General features: G+C 38.0%; 1 protein-coding gene across 2 annotated transcripts in view; it reads right to left on the reverse strand.

Annotated features, from left to right (window-relative positions):
• Positions 1 to 24,991, reverse strand: part of GPC6 (glypican 6) — a 797,727-nt gene that overhangs the window by 343,664 nt on the left and 429,072 nt on the right. For both annotated transcript variants that reach the window (XM_086771443.1, XM_086771435.1), the window contains exon 3: positions 11,132 to 11,523. In XM_086771443.1, coding sequence (XP_086627569.1) covers positions 11,132 to 11,523 — 392 coding nt within the window. The remainder of the gene's footprint in view (positions 1 to 11,131; positions 11,524 to 24,991) is intronic.

The raw sequence follows: 24,991 nt of genomic DNA on the forward strand, positions 1-24,991 counted from the left end.
TTTTTACTGATTCAGGAAGGAAAGCGGGAGGAGGGAGGGAGAGGTAGAAACTGAATCTTAAATTGAGAATCGACCTTTACATATGAAAATACACACTCTACTGATATAGGTACACTCACAGTGCCTCACTACTAGGCTAAGTCTGAGAGACATTGCTCCCCCCCCGCCCTTTTTGTATGTTTAATAAACAGTATCGTATTAATTATTTTTTCACATTTTTGACACTTTTTTATTTTCCTGTAACTATGCATAGAAGACTGTATGATAAGAGAATAAATTAATCTGCAAGCATTCTTCATCCAAAATTTTAGTTCTGATTTAAGTGAAAACCTGAATTGCATTCATTTCTAGTTGGTACATTCTGTCTTACTTTTAATTGCTGAATGCTACATACAATGAATTATATAGCAGTAAAAAAAAAAGTTGTATCAAATTAACAGATTCCTTTAAGCTCATACTTACGGCCAGGAAACATCCTGAGGGCTCCCAAAAGAACTTCAGTTTCGAGGACCAGTGTGGAATTTTCAGACAGCAGTTTGACCTGTGGTTTAGTTTCTGTACATTTTTCTTGAAAAGCAGATGTGCACTGTTCTTTACAAACAGATATGTGGTGATGAAAGATACACAGGTGCTTATCTTTCCTACAAAATTACATCTTACATGTGATGAATACGTTGCCAGGAAGGATAGCTTGGCAGGAGCTTTTTGAACATCTTTCGGTTCTATCTTCCTATGCTCTATGGGGTAGCAGGTTACTCCCTTGAAGTTTACCTTAAGATCTCCAAGCCTAAAGGCCACAGTGTGCCTTGAGCCATCTCTGTGCTGAATTTCAAACTAATAGTTAAAATAGTCACTACTTATCCAAAGAAAATGTCAGTGTAAATTAAAAACTAACACTCAGATTGGAAGAAAACTGTTTTGGTTTGGTTTTGTTTTTTTTTTTCATTCAGGCTATCCTTTGCATCGTAATGTACAAAATTAAATTGTTTTTTTCAAATAAACAATGAATTGATTGGCATTCTAATATTAATATAATCGGGGAAAGCCAACAACAACAAAATAATAGATTTAGTCTGAAGAAATGAGATGCTTAAATGCCTCTAACAACTCTCTCTTCCACTGTGAAATAGGCAAGTATAAAAGGCACTGTGGCCAGATCTGAAAAGAATATAGCAATCTGATAGGGAAAACTGCAAACATGGCAAGAGGCTACCAGTTTTGTGTGTGGAATTAACAAGGAGCAGTTTGTCATCTAATAGGGGTTTGGTTTCTGGCATAGTGAAAGGTGAAAGTTAGGCACTGATGGCCACATCTATATGGGTGAAAATTAGGTCAGACTTGCTCCAACCTAATTCCCTGTTCCACCAACACTGAAGACCATAGAGCTAAATGAAGATGGTGCTTGAGCTGAGAAGCTTTTCCTTATATGTTTCCATGGCTCCAAGGCTTGAGGTGGTTTGAGTTCATACAGCTTAGATGCCACAGACCAAAGTTGGTCAATTATTGCATTCCTCGACAGAGAAGACCAAGTGATTAGATCCATATGCATTCACTTATTTTGGGTCATGTCTGGAAAACAGAGTTTATAACAGCTGCCACAGTGTGCCGTAACATCAGAGTGAGTGGTGGTACTGTTGAGCCAGCAAATTGCTGAAGAGAAGAATGCAGTTTGTAATTTCTTTCTTTCTTGTGCTTAAAGACTGAAGGCTACTTTTGTGAAATTCAGATCCATATCTTTGGTGGCTCAGACTTCCCTCTACTAACTAGATGCATAAAACCTCCACTTGAAATAGAACAATTAGATCATTGTCTTCTGTTGTGGAGAGAACCACTGATGCTTTGGCATAACAACTCAGCATGCAGAGCACTTACTCAGGAAATGTGAATTAAGTGTACTAGCCCTGCTTGGCTTTGTCAGCTTGCCAAATATTGCCTTATACACATTCGCTTTTGGATCCATGGATAATGCCAACATATGGATGTGAATGAAAGAATCATGGGATGAACAGTACGAAAGGCAAGTGTAGATGCAATTCTGTTGCTTGGCGATACTGAAATCTGAAAGCCTGTATGTGCTTCCTGAATAAATCCAGTAATTTCTCCAGTGATGCGTTCATGCAAAATTGATAAGCCTTCTGAAATCAAAGACCAGAAGTCAAACTTGCACAGTACTGGGGCAGACCTGAACATCAAGACATCTCTGGCAGTTTTAAAAGCAAAACCATTTTCAAGAATGGGGAAGTTGTTTGCAGGCTAAAAATGTGCTGAGGTATTGGGGAAAGGCAGAACTTTGTACTCCAGCTGCCAAAGGATGGTAAATCATTATGAAGGACAAGCAGGCATTTCTTGTATTAAAATCCTCTCTCTATACACTTAGTTTCTGCTCTTGGCCATGTAATGGTGACAGATGTGTAGAGCTGAGGTCAACTAAATCCTCCTAATCTTATTCAAAGCTCTACTTTTCCATTGTTTTGTCTGGTACATCTAGTTTTTACTCAAGAAATGAATTCTTCCTAAGGGCTTTGGGAAAAAAAAAAAAAGGAGGAAAGGAGAAGAAAGAACAATGATAGCCGCAGACATGCAGACTGAACAAAAGTGACATTTTCTCTTCAGAAAAGATTATGGAAAAAAAATCAACAAACTTATGGCATAAAAAATCTCCCATAAGAAGCAGACACTGGAGGATGGGGATAAGTTTAAAATTTACAGATGACCAGAACTGTTGCTTTGCCGACAATGAAATGCTTCATTGTGTATTCCTATGTTCATACCATCTTTCTTGGTTTGAGATACATTTTGAGATGCAAGACTTAAGCAAAAAAATAAAGTCAACTGTTACTGACCTCAGAATAACTGAGAATTGAACTTAGATTCATAATCTTAATTTCAGACTTCATTATTTTCAAGTCTTAAAGAAATTGACTTGTTCAATGTGTTGCTGATGATTTTGTTGACTATAACACTTAAGCAGATGTGCATTTAAATTCCAGTTAGTATTCCAAATTAGTTTTAGGTAAATCAGATATTTCCTTGACTACTGTTTTCTTTAGAAACCTGAAGGCAAAAGAACCTATTAGTTTTTTGTGCTTCTGGCTCACATGAGAGATAAAATGAATTGCTTTTATCAAATCATGTTTGGAAAACAGTGCTTCCATAGGCTGCCTTTGAAACAGGTTGAAGACAATCTGTAAAAAAGAGTCATTCCAAAAAGTCAGCATGTTGCAAGATGATATAGATTTCCTCCATTGCTTAACCTTCAGACTTTTAAATCTCCTTCCTATTTCCTTTTGATTCCTCTGAATTTTCTTTTACTCTCCCGTGCTAAAACAGCAAAAATGTAAAACCTCCCGTAAGATTAATTACAGAGAAGGTCTAAATCTAGCAGGGTCAGCAAGCTCCTAGGTGAGCTTTGCTTCTTCACCATTATTTTTATCATGACTTGGCTGTGTATCATGACATGCATTAGGATATATCCTTTGTTCTAGGAATTCTTTTGAAAATGTTTTATCTTTACTTTCTACGTAGCTTCTGCAGGTGCCATAACAACATCTGTTATAGGTGGGAAATACAACTGGCATGAAAACTTTGAAGGATTGTGTGTAAAATGTGCTTTTTGGCAATTCTTAAGAAAACCTTGATTTAAATAATTATTTGTTTAATATGTCATGACAGTGTTTATTTACATTGATAAACTAAAATACTTTCATTTTGGTTCTTAATATATAGGTACAAGTTTCATGTAAAGCTGAAGCATTTTCTGTGCCATGGGCATTTAAAAAAAAAAACCACAAAGTGAGCAAAAGCACTGTAATCAGAAGGTCATTGCTTATGGATGATTCAAAGAATCCAGGAAGACAAGACTACTGCAAATTTTGAGATGTGAAGCAGCACACAGTAGGAATAAAACAGGTTGATAGACCTACTTAAGGGATACAGAGCAAGACTGAAAGTCTTACTGAACAGTATGACTCAGTTAAACTTGGGTTATTAAGGTCAATACAAAGCTAGCTGAATGAAATTCCTAAGAAATGGAGAGGCCAGGCTGGATTATAGCTGACAATTCTAATAGATAGGACATAGACAACAGCTTTTGCAGACCTCCTACCTCTGTTTTTCTATCATTGTACTTGCTGATTCATTTTAAGCCTTTTCTCCTGAGCTGCTCTTCTGGGACATCTGATGTCCCAGTGCACACAAAATGGAAAATAGATCAATGCACCTGCAGTAAGTTTGGGATATCTGGAAGGCATCTGGTTTATTTTCCCGTGAAATGTCTGCAAATTAACTAGATTGGTTTACGTCCCTTTTCTTTCCAAGAAAGGAGGAAAGATTTCCTGCATAGCTGGAGAACCTCAATTCAAAGGTACTTCCCACAAAGCACTCCAGTGTAGACACCATTCACTCTTGCTTCAATGCCACAGACATCCCTGAGCCCTGAAACACCCCTGGCTGGATAATCCCTGGACTCCCTGCCTGAGGAACACCAAGGGACAGAAAGAGGAAAAAAAGAATGTGGCTCATTTGTGACATGATATGGGCCAGTTCTTGGAAAGATATATTAATTCAATTAAAACTCAAAGAATGAGTGAATGAAAAAACGCCTAAAACAATAGACAGAGAAGCTATCATAACAGCTGCGCTTGTTCAGCTGGGCTGTTACTGAACTAACAATTTAAACTAAGGATTAAAGGTTAGTCATTTTTAGATCTCCTTTCCTTCTGTGACTTTAACAAGACAAATCTCTTCAGCCAATGAAGTTAAAATATACAGGACACGTAGCTCCTTATCTGTCACACCCCGCAAATCACATTTTCCACCACTAAAGTACTATTCGTTTTGGCTTTTAATTACCTGACTTATCAGCATGTCAGATTTCCCCCCTATCTGCCATAATTACATTCTGAATCACTGTGACATTCAATATTGACCTTTATTTATAGCTCTCACAAACTGTCGAATGTTTATTTATAAACCATGAAAAGAAGAATTTGTAAGAATATTGATTCAGCGTATTAGAAAAGCAGTGGCCTGGCATTCTGTGAGTAGAAGTAATCACAGGCAATTACTAGAGACTGCTTTTCACTACTAATCTTGGGTTTAACCTTATAATTGTATTACTGAATTTGTTTCATTTTGCCCATATGTCACCAGGTTCCTAATAAGAAGTCCGATATTAACATAATTTAATAATTTTCAGGGGAAGAATGGTTTTAATTGGTTTAAAAAAAGGGAAGACATATAGCCTATGCCACACAGTAAGAAAAGTATTGTAACAGCCTTTTTTATTTTGTAATAAATGATAATTAATATTTAAATGCAGTAATGAAATAAGTTGTTAGTGGCTGGGTCACAAATCTTTGATGTTTATGCCACTATAAAATCACTAGCTGCTCCTAATGATGCCCCTGAGCTAAGCTTCACTTTACTCCTGTTATAAAAACTACTTTGGCTGCCACTAGCACGAATTTGCAAGTGTGAAAGGGAAAGTAAAACTAAGAACAATTCTTATTGTCCTTATCGTGGTATATAATGGGAAGAAAATGGTCAAATTCAGTTAAAAACAAACCACAGAACAGTCAGACTTAGAGAAAAGCAAAACCAGCAAACAATAACAAAACCCCCAGATCTATGCAAACAGGAGGACTCTGCACCAACTTGCTGTTCCTAGGGAGCCAGGTTCAGAGCAAGAGCCAATGAAGATGTAACTGTCTGCCTGGGATTAAATTAGAACTCTGAGAAGCGGTGGGATAATGACAGCTGGATAACAACTGTGCTTTTGGATAGGACTGAGCAGTGATACCTCATTATTTGTTTTTTTTTCTACTAAATTCGTATTTTCTCAATGTGAATTTACTCAGGTTAAAATACGATATTGGCACAAGTCACATTTGAGAAGTCATGCTCCTGAAACGTAAAAATTTGGAACTTTTTATGCCCTGATTGGCACAGCTTCTAATGAAAAGCATACTGAAAGAAAATGCTTCCAGGAAAGATTTTATTTGAGTGGAATGCTATCCTGACAGGGTGACACCCTGTTAGGGAAACAGTACTGCCTGTGCAACTAGTCCTTTTTTTTTTTTGTTTTGGCAAATTTGCATCCAGTTAGGGATTTACACTATCTTTTGAAATACCCTTAGTTTCAGTCTTAATCTTTTATTGGGAATAAGTTCTGTTTTGTAGGTGCTGTGTGCGGTGCAGAACTCTTCCTTATTTAATGAAAAAAAATCTCCAGTGCAACTGGATTTGTAATTGTTGTAATTCAGTTATTAATAAATTTGTGAAAAGTATTTCAGGAATCATAAGCTCCTGGAAAATCATAAAGACCATCCCTTTTCAAAAGTTTAATTGATTTATCCTCCTCATTTTTTTTATCTGCTTACATTTTCCACCACTCAGTGGCAGTTCAAAGAGAGTATTATGATCACTGGGAATGTTTTGTTTAGAATCAGAGAGAATAACTTATCATTATTTACTTGTAAAATATCCAGAGCTCAGACACAGTAAAAGATGAACGTGAAAAAAATGCATACATATTTTCTGTCATATTGAAAATCACAGCTGACAGCAACTTCAGAAATATTTTCAGTAGTTTCTTTAGTTTCACATGAAATACTAAATCACAGTTGGTCAGGAAGGTTTAGGGTTTGTTTCTTGTTTTTTTTTTTTTCTCCAGGAAAACACCGAGAAAAACAAAGTACATTTTAAAACATTGACATTGGAATATGCTACATTTTTATAGGGGAAAAGAAAAGCAGAGCACATTTTTTTTCCCACCAAATGGTAACAAAGCAGAAAAGCCTATTCTACAGTTTTTTTAGGATCTGATAAATTCGTAGAAAAACAGGTGGCATAAAATTTTACCAATTATTTCTGAGACTGTAGCTCAGAAAGTCCATAAACTTCTACTAGCTACAGCTCAAGAAAGTATACTAGGCGAGAAGCTCTGCTTCTGTACTGACCTTTAAACTACTGGGCATTGAGGTAAAAATCAACTAAAAAAGACCTTTGGTTTGCCCAGAATTGCAGTTCTTATGTTCTATATTGAATATTATATATTGAAGCTATATCAGGGGAAGTTCAGATTGGACATTAGGAAAAGGTTCTTCACTGAGAGGGTGGTCAGTCACTGGAACAGACTCCCCAGGGAAGTGGTCATGGCACCAAGCCTGTCAGAGTTCAAGGAGCATCTGGACGAAGCTCTTAGTCATGTGGTTTAGTTCAAGGTAATCCTCCTGCAAGGAGCTGGGAGTTGGATTCGATGATCCTTATGAGTTCCTTCCAACTTGATATATTCTAGGATTCTATGATTCTTCTGTATTAATGAATAATTTTAATTTTTCTCACTTTAAGAAATACCATAATTACATTTTGTTCACATGCATAAGCAGCTTTACAAAGCCTATGTAGAATTTGGTGAGCTGAAGTCTACTAAAGCCAGTGGAAATACACTGCATCAAGTGGAGAATTAACAAGCCCTTACCAAATATATACTGACAAATTTTTAATGCATTAGTATGAGAAATAAAAAGATTTTAAAATCTCTGAAAATTAAAAAGTGCAATTGGACTTTGAGATTAGGAAAACATTGTTCAACTAAAACTGCACAACTGCAGACAGATGGAACCAAGTATGTCTGCTTACAATTGAAATACAATATTAGAAAAAAATTACAAAAAAAAAATCTATCCTAACTGTCATCCCTCCCCATTGTCCCTCCCTATTTATCTAAATGGACTTATGTAAGTTATAATCTCACTGACATAAGAAAATCGCAAAATACTACTGTAACAGGAAAATGTTTGTGGTATCTATTGCCTATTTCGAGTGTGCTTGACTGCATACTTCATTGGAAAAAGAGGGGAGTATATCTCTTTTGCAAGGAACACACTGACTGCATCATTTTCAGTCAGTACCAATCTTACACCTTCTCTGAAAAGAAATCTTCAGAAAGGATGTATCCCTGACATTAGATAGGGAACAAATTCTTCTAAGTGTGTGACCCAACTCCTTTACAGAAATGGGCCAGAAGAGGCTGACAAAGTAAATTAAAGGCCCAAAGGAGATGTTGTTACCAACTTTCTCATTAATAAATCTCTTTCTCATGGTGTTTAAGGTGTAGGCTCAGCTTTTTTTCTATGCTAGTGGCCTTTGCCAATGGCAGTTAAGTGAGATAATGGGTCCACAAATTGAAAGCAAAAAATCTTTTTAGCTTGTGATGCTACAGCTAGGAGATCCCCCCCCTGTTCCCAGCCAGTGCAGACAATGGACAAAGATTTCTGTAAAAGACTGAAACATTTCTTATTTTCATTATCTCTTTTTTTTTTTTTTTCATTTCTCTTGACTTACCCAGATGTGGCATTCTTATCACAGACCTCTTAGTATTAGAGTACAATGAAAATGAAATCCATGCTGAATCTGGATGACTTCCAAAACAGCAACAAAAAATATTTGCCTGCCTCCTTTTTGATTACAAAGTTATGCTATAACTCTAAGGAATGGTTGTAGTCTTTTAAAATTATATTTAAAGAAAAGGATTTGCAATTTTCTACAGTAGATAGACCAGCATAAAAATACACAATTTTGATATGATCACAAAAGGTTGTATTTCAGATGAATCACAGCCTTTCCACAGGATATTTATTATTCTTGAACATTTGGCGTCACTTGGGGTTCTTTGCATCTGCCTCACCAGGCTGCATATGACACAAAGTCCCTAAAACCAGCAATTGTTTACCATTTGCTATGGGTATGAATATAGCCACTGGGATTTTAATACCAAAGTCAGTCTTGCAATCAAACTATATTCTACATTTAAATAAAAATGTTCATGTCATTAATCTTTTAATAGGATCATAGGATAATTTTGGCCGGAAAGGTGCTCAGGAGATCCCCAGTCTAACCCTTCTCAAAGCAGGGTCAGCTCTGGACCCAGACTAGCATGGTTATCTCAAAGGGCTTTGTACAACCAGGACCTTCATGGATGGAGCCTGCGCAGGCTCTCTGGGCAACTTATCCACTGCTTGAGCTTCCTCATGGTGAAGTTCCTCCTTATATCCAGTCTGAACCGGCCCTTGTTGCAACTCATGCCCACCATATCCCACCACACGAAGAGCTTTTCTGCATCTCTTTAATGACCTCCCTACAGGCACCAGGAGCTGCTGATAGGTGCCCCTGAAGTTGCCTCTTCTCCAGGCTGAACAGGCTCCTCCTCACAGGGCAAGTACTTTAGTCCTGACTTTGCTGGTGGCCTCCACTGAACTTGCTTCACTTTGTCAATGCCTTTCTTGTATGGGAAGCGCCCAAAACCAAACACAGTATTCTAGATGTAGTCTAATAGAGTATCACTATTTATGTACATATAAAGCGAGGACCCTGTACTGTATCTTGTACCAACCACCAAGCACTTTAAAAGATTTTAAAGTGTCATTTTCATGTTAAAAGAAAAAACAGAAGCCTTATTGAGCTATTGTTATCATCTTCAAGTGACACTACAAAAAGGCTCACTTTGCGGTTACAGAGCTAGTAGTTCTCATTACAGGATCACAGGATTATTTAGCGATCTTGTGATAAGCCCTATTCGTGAAAGGGGCTTATGTGTCCAAAGCCCAGCAGGTGAGATGAAGACGTTTCCTGGGTATGTGAGAGGGGAGACACTCGCACATTCTGTACAGTCATGTACATACACAGGAAAGGCGACATCTCAGCAGACAATTCATACCTTCATCTGTTTGGGATTCACAAATTACACATCTGTTACATGAATGACATAGTCCCTACATTCTGATCCAGTTGATGCAGCAAGACCTAACGTCTACAGACAACAGTAATATCAGAGCTCAGCACTTTCACTTAAAATATGACCCACGAGGAAATCATTGCTCTTCAGTGGAAATCTGGGGCTGCAATATGCATTCTGCACACTTGGAGGCTAAACAGCCACATCTGTCCCCAAACAGACTAGGTGGGCTGGATTTCATGCCAATGTCCTGCCACTGTTCAGAAAGGACTGCGAGAATTGACAGCGCCAGAAAAAAATGGAAGGTAACCCTGTAACCTAGGAAGGCACTTGGCACTATTACATCATACAGGATAAGAAAAGTTTAGAAGCCTCATCTTCAGCTCTTGAACTGCAACTTACTATACAATCTATCAGCTCTACCTCACCTTCTGTCCGTAATTTAAATGAAGCAAGAGAGCTATTCCTGCTGTTGAAGGGGAATGGCTTAGGCTTGTAAATGCAGGAAAGTATTGCAAGGGGCAAGCATCAAAACCATGCATGCACTGATTGTCCAGAAGTGAGTATCTGGACATTCCACAGCAGATCTCACTAGAACACTTCAGAATTCAGAATATATTTAAGATCCAAATGCAGTACAGACTAGGACTGCGAAATAGCCAAATCACAGAACAAGTATGCAGTTGGAACAGCAATGCAGAAAAGTATACCTGAGTTTGAAACACCATGTAAGAGAAAGTCACTCAGGCACATTTCTGGGACCCAGACGGGCTATTTCTGTGTGTGTTTTTTTCTTACACAGCTTTAATTGTGTGAAGCCCTCAAGGATTATAATCTTCCTAAATATTTGCATAGATAAATAATTAAAACCAAAATAAATGCGAGTCAAACCGTCCTTTGGGAAAGCTCAAGCTCCAGAGGTGTCACTACTTGTCTATTTTCTCATCAAAAACATGACTAGACATTTCTAGCAAAATCCATCACCCAGCTGCATGATGAATGAATGCTGTGAGGGCTGTACTGCCCTAATGAACAGCAGCATAAATTTACTCAAAATATTTAAATTCTGATAATAATCATCATCTTTTATATATGTAGCCAGTTTTGAACTACTAATTACAATCACTACTATGCTGTAACATTGATGTATATTGGTATTTCGTTTTGTCCTAAGCACAGAGAAATGCTTTCCAGTCAATATTGCCTTAATATCTCCAGAAGGAATAAAAACAACTGTTGCTCTTATTTATAAACTTAAGATTGGAATATCATTAGACAAAAACAATCAAGCAAACAACCCCTCATATTAAAAAGAAGCATATGATCAGCTTTCAATTGTCCAGTAAATTTGAAAAAAAAAAAACAAGCTTAACCCCTCCCGTGATTTTAGATTACCTTGGATACTCTGTTTGCAACCTCTCTGCCTACTGTCAGCCCCTGAACAAAGGTCCGTGCAGCAATGAACGCTCTAGTCACTTGAACCTTCAACTTCCTGGGTACATCTCCAAATGGCTTCAGCTGGTCTGTGTACTTGCTTACACACTCCAAGTAGTCCTCAGTGAAATGGTACTGGGGGTTTATGAGCTGGAACATCCGCTCCAGCAGCCGAGCCCAGAAATCGTTCAGCATTTCCTCCAAGTTCACATTGCCTCCTGTGTAATACCGCTTCAGCTCTGTGAAGAGGTCCTGGAACACCTCTGAGTTCTGCATGTACAGCATGCCGTATGTCCGGACAAACATATCGTTTAAGGATCTTTCCGCGTTCTCCAGAAGTTCTCGGAAAAATTCTGCAGGGAAAACAAGTAGGTGTTAACGGATATATTAGTAAGGCACCAAGGGTTTTCTGATTTTATTCCTATGTTACCATTAGTAAAGTTTGTCCTACTATGTTGTTACCACAGAACATTACTAGTGAAATTAATCTATTTGGATAGGAAATATCTTTATTTACAGGTAAAGAAAAATAGACTATAACCTGAATTCCCCAACAAGGTAGAAGGATGTAGACCCTAGAACACTAAACATGAAAAACCCGTTTAACAGAACTTCAGTGAGAGTAGTTCTACTTCTTCTTCAGGTACTATTTGAACATAGCAACCCTTGTTCCTTGCAATATCCTCCATAGCCAGTATATGACATCTTCTAAACTAAAAGTAAAGTCATTAACATGATGATTTAACTGAAAACTTAATGATTTTAGAATAGCTAGAAAATTATAAGTTCCATTTTGCTGAAGCTCTTACAATGTAAAAGAACACCATGGAAATAAATCTGAAAACTTATTTGCAAATATTCTTGAAGAGAACTTGAAAGAGACCTGAGTGTAAGTGAGCAGAATCCCTCTTAAAAAGTATTGCATGTCTAGGTAATACAAAGAAAATTTTAGTATTTTCAATAATTTGCTACTGTACTGAAGAACAGTACTAGAACCCTCCACTAGTCATGTCACATGCAGCCTGCTAATTCTAGTTTCTGCTGGTTACTCGTTTTTAAACAACAGACCTTACTTTTTTTGTTGTTTTTAAAGGATTTCAGACTTTACAGTTTCTGTGCTTTTTACGTACTCAGGCCCAATATCTATTTCTAAATTTGGGCTTGTGGAATTTATTCTTACTGGAAACCAAGCCCATGGGATATTTAAATAAATTTACTCAGCACATACAGTAGTTCTTTAAATACATCTGACGAAAGCAGGCGTAGCATCTTTTGGTTTTTAGAGGATCTCATCTTCCTACAGGGTCTGCTTGTAAATCTTCTTAAATCTCCTTTGGAAAACAGTTCAGTGACTGCTGTGGCCTGCAAATGGGGCATTGCAGATAATAAGGCAGAGATGGCGATGCCTTTGGCAAAACACGTGTATTTGTTGCACTTAAATGATTTGCACTGATGCAGGAGTCATCATGCAGCCAACTCTCGGATACCAGATTCTAAATACGTGGTCATTGCCCATCAACACATCTGCGTGTGCTAACTGCAGGGATGTGCTGAATTCTTACAGTCTTGGCTAATGCTAAACAGTGAACACCCTTTTAAATAGAGCCCTGCTGTGCTTACAGCGCTGTGCTTACAGTGACTGGCATTGCCAGTGCAATGCTAAGGACAGGATGCCAATTACGACTATGTAAGAAAAAAAGCTACACAAAATTTGAGGATTTGCAACTGTGATAAGCTGAAAGCAGAATCCACTGAACACTGGACCAGTCTACAAGAACACAGTAAGAAAAGAGCCTCTTCTTTTTGGCAGACATTGTGCAGAGCTGCAGTCTTTGATCCCCCAGATAACTGCAGAGGGGTTATCAGGAAAATGTATACACACAGCACTGAGAACATACTTGCTACATCAAAGCATTTATTAAAGGGCAATATATATTCTAATAAATGTTTCAATGTCCAAACTGTCATTAAAACCACAGCTTTTCACATGGAATAATTTATATCTGGAAAATAATATGCTTTTGCAAAATAGTTTATGTAGGAAAAAGCAAAAAAAAAAAAAAAAGAAAAACAAAACACCTACAAAACCCACAACCAAAAAGAAACTCTTATTTTTCTTTGCTGCCAAAAAGGAATAACTTGAGGTCCACAGCATACAGTCTTCTCTGTTGTTTTTCCAAACTATCCATGAATTCTGACAAAGCTGTTTTTAAGGAAAAGCAAAACAAAGCTGTATTTCACCCCTAACCCTGACCTGGCGGTATCCTTGACATCCGAATCATCCTGATTAATATTTTACACATTCAGTATTTCTTCTAAAAAATAATGCATGCTGGCTGTACTGGTGAACACATCTAGCTCTCTAGCCACAGGATATGGAAGGGAAAAAGGTGGAAGAGAACTTGGGGCTCAAATTCGTTTGAAGGTTGAAGCCAGGCTTTCAGATCAGTGTGACTGAATGACAACTGGGAAAGATAATTACGAAAGCAGTGAATCCAGGCCCCTCAAATTCTCTTCCATAAGGCTCCGTATGCTGGAGGGCTGCTGTAAGCAATTCACATGCTGGGTCCTCCCAGTCCATAGCTATACTGGGAATCCCACTATTTATCTTAAGAGATTATGCTGTTGCATAAATTAGTCACAGCAAAGCATAACCGAGCTTACTAACAGCTCATCTTGTCTGAGATTGTTAGCCTATTATTTCTTTGTGCAGAAGTATTATTTAGCAATCTCATAGTAAGTCTGTTGAAAGCCAAACAAACTTTTCAGGGAAGGGTAGACATTTATTCTGTGCTTGCACAGCATCTAGCACAATGTGGTCTATGCTGGTCGCAATCTTTATTTATACTACGGTAAAAACATTACCAGTGACTCCACAAGCTTAAATTTCAAATGTGACACCATACACATGCATTCTATAGGAAAGCTAATGTCCTCTAAATAGTACTACATTTATTTAATTTTTAGTCTTCTCATAGGTCTCTAGTCTTTGAGTGCTATTGATTAGAGTAAGCTATTATGCCATTAAAAAGTTAGACTCTTAGTCTTCTGTATGCTTTGATATAAAAGACAGTTATTTAAAGAGAGTTATCTGCATCAGTAACCCTATGCAGGACCAGGATAATAAAGCAGTAACAACTACAAAATTGGATACCTTTTTGTGACAGAGAGAAAGCAATCTCCTCTGTTGTAATAATTAGAAAAATTCTCAGTCAACTCTCATCCAGCAAAATGAATGCTGCTGTGAAGAATCACTTGCTTTTTTGGTTCACAACTCCTACATACATCAAGAAAGTAGACTGCCTTGCGATGCTTCTGTACAAAAACTGTGTCCTGGCATAACTGGGCACTTGTCCAGTTACATCAAGAGAAACTGTACTTGCTTCCAAAAAGGTTGAAGTTTTCCACGGTCTTCACAGTAATTTAAAGATTTTATATTAATTGCAAAGATGATATTTCATCGGCTTGCAGGTAGCTTTTGAAAAATAATATAATATTTCAACTCAAAGTAAAAGAATGAAGATGAGGCAGACATTGGTCATGTTGCTTAATGTGCTTCTGGAAGGCACTCAAGTACTAGGGTAGGAGAGGAGAATCTATAAAAGACAGAGTTGCACAGTGTTTTAAAATATATATCTCATTAAATTTTTTTTGGCCAAAATAGGCTGTCATGAGTAGTGTCAATGCTGGTATTAATTTTTCCTAATTTTAATGGTGATTTGTTTGTATGACAGAACATGTCTTGGATACGTCTTATATTGCAAGCACATTTTTACACAGCTTTCATTTATTAGCCAGATGGTCTCAGGAAGCCAGTTCAGTTCTGCTTACGTTGAAAAGGATAAGGTCTAAGGTACCTTGAGCTACTAAACAGAGGGAGAGAAGATTGCTATTTCAAATAGTTACATGCTCTATGGAGGCTTAAATGGTGGGTTTCCATCAATGTATAACACAAGTTAGTTTTTATTTTAAATACTATTTGTAAATTTAGGATGTAAGATTGATAATAACAGTCTCTGCAAATGAAGTCTGAATTGTTATTAAACATTTTGTCTATGATAAAACAACTCAGTTACAAAGTGAAAGGACACAATGCATTGCTAGAATCTCTTACAGAATGGTAGGTATGGCTCTCAGATTAAAAACAGGGTCTTGTTAGCTCTCACACTACTTACTTACAACTGAAAGCTGACTTTCTCACTCTATTTTAACATAAGTAATACAGTGTTATAATGCATTCAGCCTGGGAGCTAGCCTAATTCCAAACTGACGACTTGTTATCACTGATACGCCGGTGGATCAGGATCAGGGATAATATTGCAGCATGACAGGATGTAATAAGTGCCTTCAACAAAATACAATCACAACCATCTAAAGGCAATTATTAGATAAACAAAGTTGTATTATGCTGGAGCTGATGTTCTGTGATCATTCCCAGCCTGATAAATTCTCTTGTATTTTTTTTTCTCCATCTGTAACTTAAGCAAAACAAACATATGACTGTAGGACAAAATGCAAAGCTAGAAAGTTTGTTTCCCCAAACCAAAAAGATATGCATGAGCTTTGAGTCCAAAAAGATGAAAAGGAAGTGTCATTTAATTACCATATATTCTGCTCAGCTTTCCTTTCTAGCAGAACTGGAGATCTGAATGCTGTACTATGGTGCATCTGATACACTGGAGATGCAGTCTCACTGCTACCCAAGAAAAAACAGCACAGCTGCACAGAGCTCTTCAGAGGTTCTGGACAGGGATATACATCTGATTTCACATCAGCCTTTATGGAAAACATCGCTCAGGGTGGCATACTGATTTAATCCATCGCTGACTAACACCACCCAAAACATACAGGCAGCTCCCCATTACAGTTTTGTTCTCCGCCTTGTGGGCATGGATTTTCAAAGAGATCTGAGAATTTAGAGATACAAATTCTAGTGATCTACCATTTACTGTGAAGATGTGCCTGCATCTATACCCTATGTGGACTTTAGGTACTAATTTAATTTCACGTCTTTGAATTTCTGAGTCCTGATAAGGCCGATGGTAAGAAGAATATTAGAACGGTTCTTTGTCAGTTGGTTTAGGTACAGATACTTACATTCATGACATACATCAATTACAGCCTTTTTTTTGTTTGTTTGTTTGTTTTTTTCACTGCCCTATTTATGTCTGTCTTTGTTCATTAAGTCATTAATGAAAAAAATGTTTTGGTGAATTCTTCATATTTTTGCAGAATTCTTGAAAAGGCTTTTTTCTTCTTTTTCTTTTTTAAAAGATATTCCACAATGGTATAAATTAGTGAATGTTGTGATTTATCTCAAGGAAATTCAAATGAAATTAACCTCTGTGGTTTCTCTGCTTTTTCATTTTCCAGCTAATTTTTTAGGTTTCTAGAGATTTTCTTCTAACAATAACTAACCTTACAAAACAGAAAGAACTCAATTTAACTTCCTGATTGAGAATAAAATTGCTATATGGAGAATACTTACAGCTGATGACTTTTTTTTCCCCCTGTTTTTGACATTACATTTGTATTTATATTCAAGAATGAACAAATCGTATCCGTAAGGCTACCAGTGCATTGATATTACTTTTTAGTGAGCCTGAATAACTAATTTTAAAATTCCCTTATAGCTTTGACCTTTAGAAACACTCAACAGTCACAACTGAGAAATGAATTTCAGCTCCCACTAGGAAAAACAAAACCTGCAGTGTGATGAGATCTGTTGAAAACTGCTCTCTTTTTAAAACTTATTTTGAATAGAATCATAGAATGGTTAGGGTTGGAAGGGACCTTCCAAGGTCATCTAGTCTAACCCCACTGCAAGGAGCAGGGACACCTCCAACCAGATCAGGTTGCTCAGAGCCCCATCCAACCTGACCTTGAATGTTTCCAGGGATGGGGCTTCCACTACCTCTCTGGGCAACCTGCTCCAGTGTTCCATCACCCTCAGTGTAAAAAATTTTTTCCTTGTATCCAGTGTGAATCTGTTTCCTTCTATTTTAAAATCATTACCCCTTGTCCTATCACAACAGGCTCAGCTAAAGGGTTTCTCCCTGTCTTTCTTAAAAGCCGCCATTAGGTACTGGAAGACCACTATAAGGTGTCCCTGGAGCCTTCTCTTCTCCAGGCTGAACAGCATCAACTCTTTCAGCCTGTCCTCACAGGAGAGGTGCTCCAGCCCTCTTATCGTCTTTGTGGCCCTCCTCTGGACTCACTCCAACAGGTCCCCATCCTTCTTATGATGGGAGCTCCAGAGCTGGATGCAGTACTCCAGGTGAGGTCTACACACAAATTGCATTTAAAGCTAAGAAATACAAATTAGATAATTAAAAGTGTCATATAATTACAAATTTCAGAGTAGGTGATTTACATCCTCTACTTATGTTTTGGGTAAAATCACCTATGGGGAAAATTATTTAGCTGTTAATGGATATCGATACCTTTCTAGAATGTCCTCTACCTGTAAATATCACGACATTATGAAATCTTTTGGATGCTACTAAATTTTTTTTTTGGAAGCCAGTGCAGTCTCAAAAGTTGTGAGTAAAGATGAGAGTCTCTCTCTCCTCTTTATCTTTCCATTTCTTAGACTACTGCAGGACTTGATAACAGAATATATTTAACTATGATCTTTTTAATGCCTCCTGTCCAGACTCCATGACTTCTTTGCCACTTATGGGTCAGGCTCTTGCAAGGAAGGAAGGAGACCCAGGGGAAGGGGAGACCACTGAGGCTCTGTCTTTAAACACTCCTCACTGTGGAGCATGGAGAGAATGTAAACAGCACTGCTTTGCACTAAAATGAGGGACATGAAGATGAGGAGGAAACACAAACACATCTGTCATGAGCTGGGTTGTACAAGTTACATCAGGTCCAGATAAATGGAAAAAAAGCTAGGCTGATATTTGTACATTAAATACGATTATCAGAATGTGAACCTAATCTGACAAATAATTGAAGGCACTATTTAATGCTGATGTACAAAGAAGTTATTGTACAAATGAACACTATAGAGTTAAAGGACCTGTCACCTACTCAAAGCTGATTACATGTGTTGATAAAGATCTATAAGACTTTATTCTGCAACACTGAAATAAATGAGAACACTTATCAACAACTTCAGGGGATGCAGGTGCAACCTTTAAATGCTAAACTTATTGTTTCTTCACTACAAAAGGTCATTTACTAACACTTGAGTATGTCTAAAAGGAACCTTTGATCCTACCATTGATTCTATATAGATAATCTTGCAACTAGTGAAACATCACTTTCACATAAGAACTATTAAATTAGATATTAACACATACATTTTGAAATATTTACCACTCTCTAGAATCTCAATTCATATTCTATTGCATCTGGTACTTTGTACTGATGATGTATCCTTGATTATAAATATGAAACACGGTATTCTGAAGATCCCCTCTGCCGCAGTTTAGCCCCACTTGGGACCAAGCTACACAGTTTTTCACTCACTCTCACCACCCTCCAAGGGAAAGGGGGAGAGATAATATAACAAAGAGCTTGAGGTTTGAGATAAGAACAGGGAGAGTCATTCAAGTTACCGTTATGGGCAAAACCAAGTTGACTTGGGGAAAACTATTTCAATTTATTATTAATAAAACCAAAGCAGGATAATAAGAGAGAACAAAAAGAACTTCCCCCCCACCTGTCCCTGTTCCCGGGCTTAAGTTCATTTTCAAATTACCTCCAGGTCTTTCTAGCCCCTGAGCAGCACAGTGGGGAATAGGGAATGGGGGTTATGGTCAGCTCATCAAACATTGTTTTCTGCCGCTCCTTCCTCCTCGGGGGAAGAACTCCTCACATTCCTCCCCTGCTCCAGTGTGGGGTCCCTCCAGTGGGCTGCAGTCCTTCATGAACTGCTCCAGCGTGGGTCGTTTTTCCACGGGGTGCAGTTCCTCCAGAATGGCTGCCCCAGCGGGCCCTCCACGGGCCACAGCCTCCTTTGGGCATTTGCCTGCCCCAGCCTGGGGTCCTCCACGGGCTGCAGGTGGATCTCTGCTCCTCCGTGGGCCTCCATGGGCTGCAGGGGGACAGCCTGCCTCACCAGGGGCTGCACCACCGGCTGCAGGGGAATCCCTGGCAGGAGCAGCATTGCTCCTCCCCCTCCTTCTTCACTGACTTTGGCATCTGCAGCCATTCCGCTCACCAGAAATTTTTCACAACAGGCTGGCAGATGCTTCTCAGGATCTCTTCACATCTCACCTCCTCTCCACTTCTTGCAGCTGGGCCAGGCCAAATCAGGCCCAGTCAGCTGCCCGGTGAGAGGCCAGAGGGTGAGGGCCACAAGGCCCACAAGACTTGTGCCTCCCCCTCTCTGCCCCCGCTTCAGCTTTTTCACATCTTCTTCCTTTTTTTTTTTTTTTTTTTTTCTTTTTCCCCCTGTTTTTCCCCTTCTTAAATACACTATCGCAGAGGCATTATCAGGGAACATTCTGCCACCAAATGGCTCAGCCCTGGCCAGCAGTGGGTCTGCCCTAGGCCCAGCCAGTTCACTAGACAAAGGGGAAACTTCTAGCAGCTTCTTACACTGTAGCCTCCCCAACTCTGCCACCACTACACAAAACCAGGACACTTTGAAAGAATTCACTGAACTTATAGCAATAGCCAAGAAAGAAAATGTCAGGAATAGAAACAAAGAAATGGGATAGCTTTACACATAATTTATATATACACTACCAACTGTCCCTGAAGGTCCTACTTTCATTATCAAGTGGAAAGTGCCCAAGTGAAGTACTCATAAAACGTAAGCAAAATGTTACATGGCATCAGAAGGCGACATTCTGGAATATTTATGAATGGGCATTTAAACACTTACAGCAGTAGTACTGTCATGAATATCCACGACCAAAGAGAGACATGTAGCATTTCATGGATATCTGTGAATTTCAGAATGATGAATTTTACATCGTATGTTCATAAAAATGCATAGTGCCTCATGAAAAATTAATGAGACACCACAGTTTCTTCTGAAAAACATTTAAAGCTTTCATGAAAATGATATTAACAATATATAAACTATGGGACTCAGTGCAACAATTGTTTTAAAATATAGAGACTCTTCTGGTTTTCCCTATGCACCACTAGAGGCTATTAAATATCCATTTCAATAGTTAAGGAGATTTACATCTAACATTTTGTATGAAAATCCTTTGCCATGCTTATAATCTACAACAATCTTTTAAACATATTAAAAGTTTGTTGTCTCTTAATACAGGGAAGTGTAAGGTGGACCAAAAGATATAGGGGAAAATTAACAACAACCTGCAGTGCTGCAAGCCAGTTAAAACTTATTTAAGCCAGAATCATTTATTTACTCTGCCTGAAGAAGGAAAAAAAAAAAAAAAAGTAGGCAATTTTTTTTGACAGGCAGGTCCCAAACCAGAGGTTGTATTTGGTGTTGTTAGATGCAGTCCTGTAGCATTCAGAGGTCAGGCGGTGTGCTGGGGAGGAACGTGGCACTGAGGTCACCACATGCCTTCATGCCTATTCTCAGAGTAGACAGCTTGAATTGACTAAGGGCAGGAGTCATTTGTCTGGAAGGAGGCTCTGGCTGATCAGAGGAAAACACTGAAATCTTCATTGACTTCTATTTACAATGTGGTGATTAACCACAACCTGACAGCAGTGACATTTTGGAACTGGGCTTCGGAGGCAGAAATCTCAACCTGGATTTAGGCACATATGGGATTCAGATGGGCTTCTTCGCCTCTTTTAGAATAGTGTCTTCTTTTGTTTCTTCCTCCCATTTTAAACAAAACAGACCGTTGTGAAGACCTGTCACTGAGGAGTTTGAAAATCAGTTATTGGGCCCTATTCAGCCTCAAGAAGGAGACGTTTTCTGAAGCATCTACTTGATCACACCCATTCAGTGAAGTACCCAGTAGGAAGTGCAGTTCCTGAATCCCAGTGTGGAAAGATGGGTATCAAACAAATCAGACTGGTTGCATCACAATATGTTTAAAATTAGAACTGCAGCTACTTTCATGTCACACTTGTGAGTATAGAGAGCTAAGACAAATTTGCCCAGTTGTATTTATTTAATGTAACTGCTGTAAATCCATTGCATTTTTCCTTTCCATCTCATTTCACCTTTCTCTCTCTCTGAAGCAAGCTCATTTTAGTATTTATAGAAAAATCAGTATATTACAACAAAAAAAAAATCTCTAAGATGTAAGACCTGAGACAGATGCTACTGCAATAACTTCTATTTGAGCTAACTGGCAGAAGCCTGCTGTAAGAGCAGTTTGAAGTTTGACTTCCTATTGAAAATATTATATACAAAAAAAATCAATTTTGTCTATAAGTCTGCAGTTTAAAAGGCAATAAAGTCATGTTGATGGTTTTTCCAGACACCTCTGAATGCAGCTAATAACTTCTGTAATGGTTTAACACCACTAACCAATGAAGATAAAACTACCTCAAAGATAATTTACTTATTTTTGAGCTTATCCCATTTCCCTACATCCATACTCAAAGGAACCCCATGCACCATTAAGGCCAAGCAGTATAAAATCCAGGCTGGTTTCCCAGTTGTTTCTTGACTTCTTGGACACTGCACACAGTACTATTTGTTACTGTAATAATATAGATGTATGATTGAATTTCTTGCTTGTAAATTGAGCTACACAGTCAAATTTCACTGAAGTGGCAAATTTTCTTTTTCTTTTGTGACACCAAACTAAGTTAACTTAAATGTCAGGAAGCCAGCTTAAATGTTTGCAGTTTGTTAGAGGGATGACATTTTTTTTCTAAGGTAATAGCTTGAAAGTTGAGGAGCAACAATGGTCCTAGAGATCAGATTTGGGCAATCAGTGACTTAAAACAAGGCCATGCATAAAATCATAGATTAAGGATATAGTTAAGGATCAAGGTTAAGGATAATACAGTTGGCTTCAAAGAAATTACAAATGTAGGAAAAGATCTATTACTTTTGAAGAAAACAGTCTTTTCAGATCCTGGATCTGCATTCATGTACTGGTAGAAAGACCTTGGGTCCCCTATGGGGCTTTGTGAAGTCAATGTGTTTTCCTACCCGGACATTTCAAAGATCAGGGATTAAAAAACGAAGTTTTTATTTGAATAGTTTTAAAGTCAACACAAATCTTCATCTGCAGACACTGGATCAAGATGCTGCATGATTGATTTTTATCTGACCTATCTTCTCAGCAAAAGCCTTTTTTTCTCCTAGGAGTTTTCCAGTCAAAAGGAAACTTAGATATAAGGTACGGTACAATGAACTGAAAAACTGTCTTTGCAAGATTGGTATATATTTAGGGCTACATTAGATTTCAAACAGTAAAATCTACTTTTTCTTTGACTGAACTACCCAAGAGTGGCCTTAAAGCTCCTAGGACAAATTTATTCTGGGACTTGTTTGCATTTATTAGCTGCTGTATTGCATATGATGTTTCCATCTAAATAGATGTGTCACGTAGTGATACCAAAGTTTGGTGCTTCTGTGCTGGTCTGATGATTAATTGATGAATCTATTGAACATATTGACAAGAATATTTCAATGAACTCACAAGCTGTTGACTCTGTAAGCAAACAAACAATAGCTTTGCCTCCTTCCTTTGATTGTGTCATGAAATGAAGAAGTGAGGCTCAGTAGGACCTAGGACCTATTTCTGGATTTTTGCATGGGTTTTTTTGTTTGTCTATTTGTTGGGATTTTTTTTTTGTGCAGAAGCCACCAGACTTCCAGGCCTTCTGCCATTTACTGCTTCTTCCAGCTTCTATGCAATCTTGAGACCTAATTTCCTGCCTTCCCTACTATACAATCTCCATCCCTCTCTTTCAGATGGATGTAATTCCTCACATTACATTGTTTTTATCTGATAGCTTGATGGGGGAATCTAGGCATAGGGCATGTTTTCCTCATTGGTGTCCAATGCTTCCTCCTGAGTCTAGTGGAGTGGAGATCCTGGGTCACTTTTGGTGGCAAAGTCTTTCCATTCAGTGCCTAGAATTAGTACTAGACACCATTTCCTTGTGTAATATTCTGGTATTCCACCAGCTTTTTTTTGGTCATAGCATTAATGCTGTGTCATATTTGAGCAGAAACTCCTACTGACTGTTCTTCTCATATATATCTTGCCAGCTGAGAGTCACAGCCCCCTGAGATGGGGTTTAAGGAAAAAGCTGAAAAGCTGATTGGTTCTACTGAGCAGCAGGCAGTGAGGTGTCCAGGGTGACCCATGCTGACTAGAGGCCTTGTATTTGTTTTTCTGCACTTTACTACTGCAGAAACATTCAAATGTGGGAGGATAAACAAGCACAAATGAGGCAGTACAGGTGAAACAGGAAAGCAAAAGCTAAAGAGGCCAAAAATAGTGTGACAGAAGATAGAAGAAACATGGAAATGGCAACTGAGTAAAAGGGAGAAAGTGATAAGAAGAGAGTTAAGTTTCAGTTTTCCAGAGGTTTCTCAGACACAGTCTCTCAATACTGCTAAAACCATCTCCTATGAACACACAGGCAAAATAAGGGTCCCAAAAATCATATATTTAGTCAAGCATAGGAGGACCTGCAGTCCAGGCTACATGTTGCTTCACTCCAGATAGCCGACCGAGGAACGTCAGTGTGAAGCCTGGCTCCAGCTCTGCCTTTAGCTTCTCCACATGGAAAGAAAGAAAACTTTATATCAGAAGTCTGGCTTGGGCTCTAAAATGGGGGCTCCCCTTCACACCCTGCAGGAGCCTGACTCTTCATAACAACCCTGCTACATCACTGCTAGTATTTTATTTCATACACATACAAGTATATGTATTATTGCTTGATAAAGTGATTTTAAGGCTTCCACTACTGCATTATCTGAAAGACTAAAGTTTTTAGCAGTCTGGTGATACACAGGAGTAAAATGAATACTTCCTGTAAGATATCATTGTAAACTTTTTATCCAATAGCTTCTTTATTTATGTTTTCCAAATGTATATACATCTAGTCACTTGGGAGAAACATTCAGCCATATAACACAGTAAGGGGCAGTAGTATAGCTAGAAAAAAATAGGGATTTATGTGAAAAGGATACAAGAAAGAACACATCTTCTGGTTTTAAATTGAGATAACATACTTCCTTGAATGAGGACCTAAATAATTGTGAGAAAACTTTAAAACTCACACTAAAACAGTGCTTCTGAAAAATGGAAACATTAGATATGTTACATATAGTTGACACTAATTACACTGTTCCTTTTCCATAATAAGAAACTTCATAAGTACATTATAATTTTATGTAGCCTAGATGGCCTTATACTTTAAGTGCTTTTACATTTACAAACCATATAATTAGAATTGTGTTTCCAATAGGTGACTTTTATATTAGGGTTCAGCATTAAATTATATTGCTCATTCAACCCATTATCTAGAAAATATTCTCCACTTTCACTGAAGAAGCATTATTTTATTAGTCACGCGTTCCTCTCTTGTAAAGACCACATGTTCACTCCAACTTGCCCATAATATGTGTACATACAATGCATTTCAATTGAAATTTTTATGGTTAATGTCACAATAATCACAATAGGTGCCATACAGTCTACTTAATGTGTATTTAGTCAATAAGCTCTTTAATTAGTGTTACATATCCATGTACAGTTTATAGTTTTAGTCCCTTAATACAGTAAAAATTAGCTAAGTAGCTGAAAATGTAACTATATATGGTACTGAAAAATCTTTTTTTTTTTTTGATTACACAAAATTTTTCTCTGGAATCAAGCAGCTTTTGTCTCTGGAATCAAAAGCTGTATATAAATGCTTCATAACACTATAAATACACTGGATTTTTTGTTGTTG

The sequence above is a fragment of the Chlamydotis macqueenii genome, chromosome 1 (assembly GCF_036417535.1).
Source record: "Chlamydotis macqueenii isolate bChlMac1 chromosome 1, bChlMac1.mat, whole genome shotgun sequence".
In the NCBI taxonomy this organism is placed as follows: domain Eukaryota; kingdom Metazoa; phylum Chordata; class Aves; order Otidiformes; family Otididae; genus Chlamydotis; species Chlamydotis macqueenii.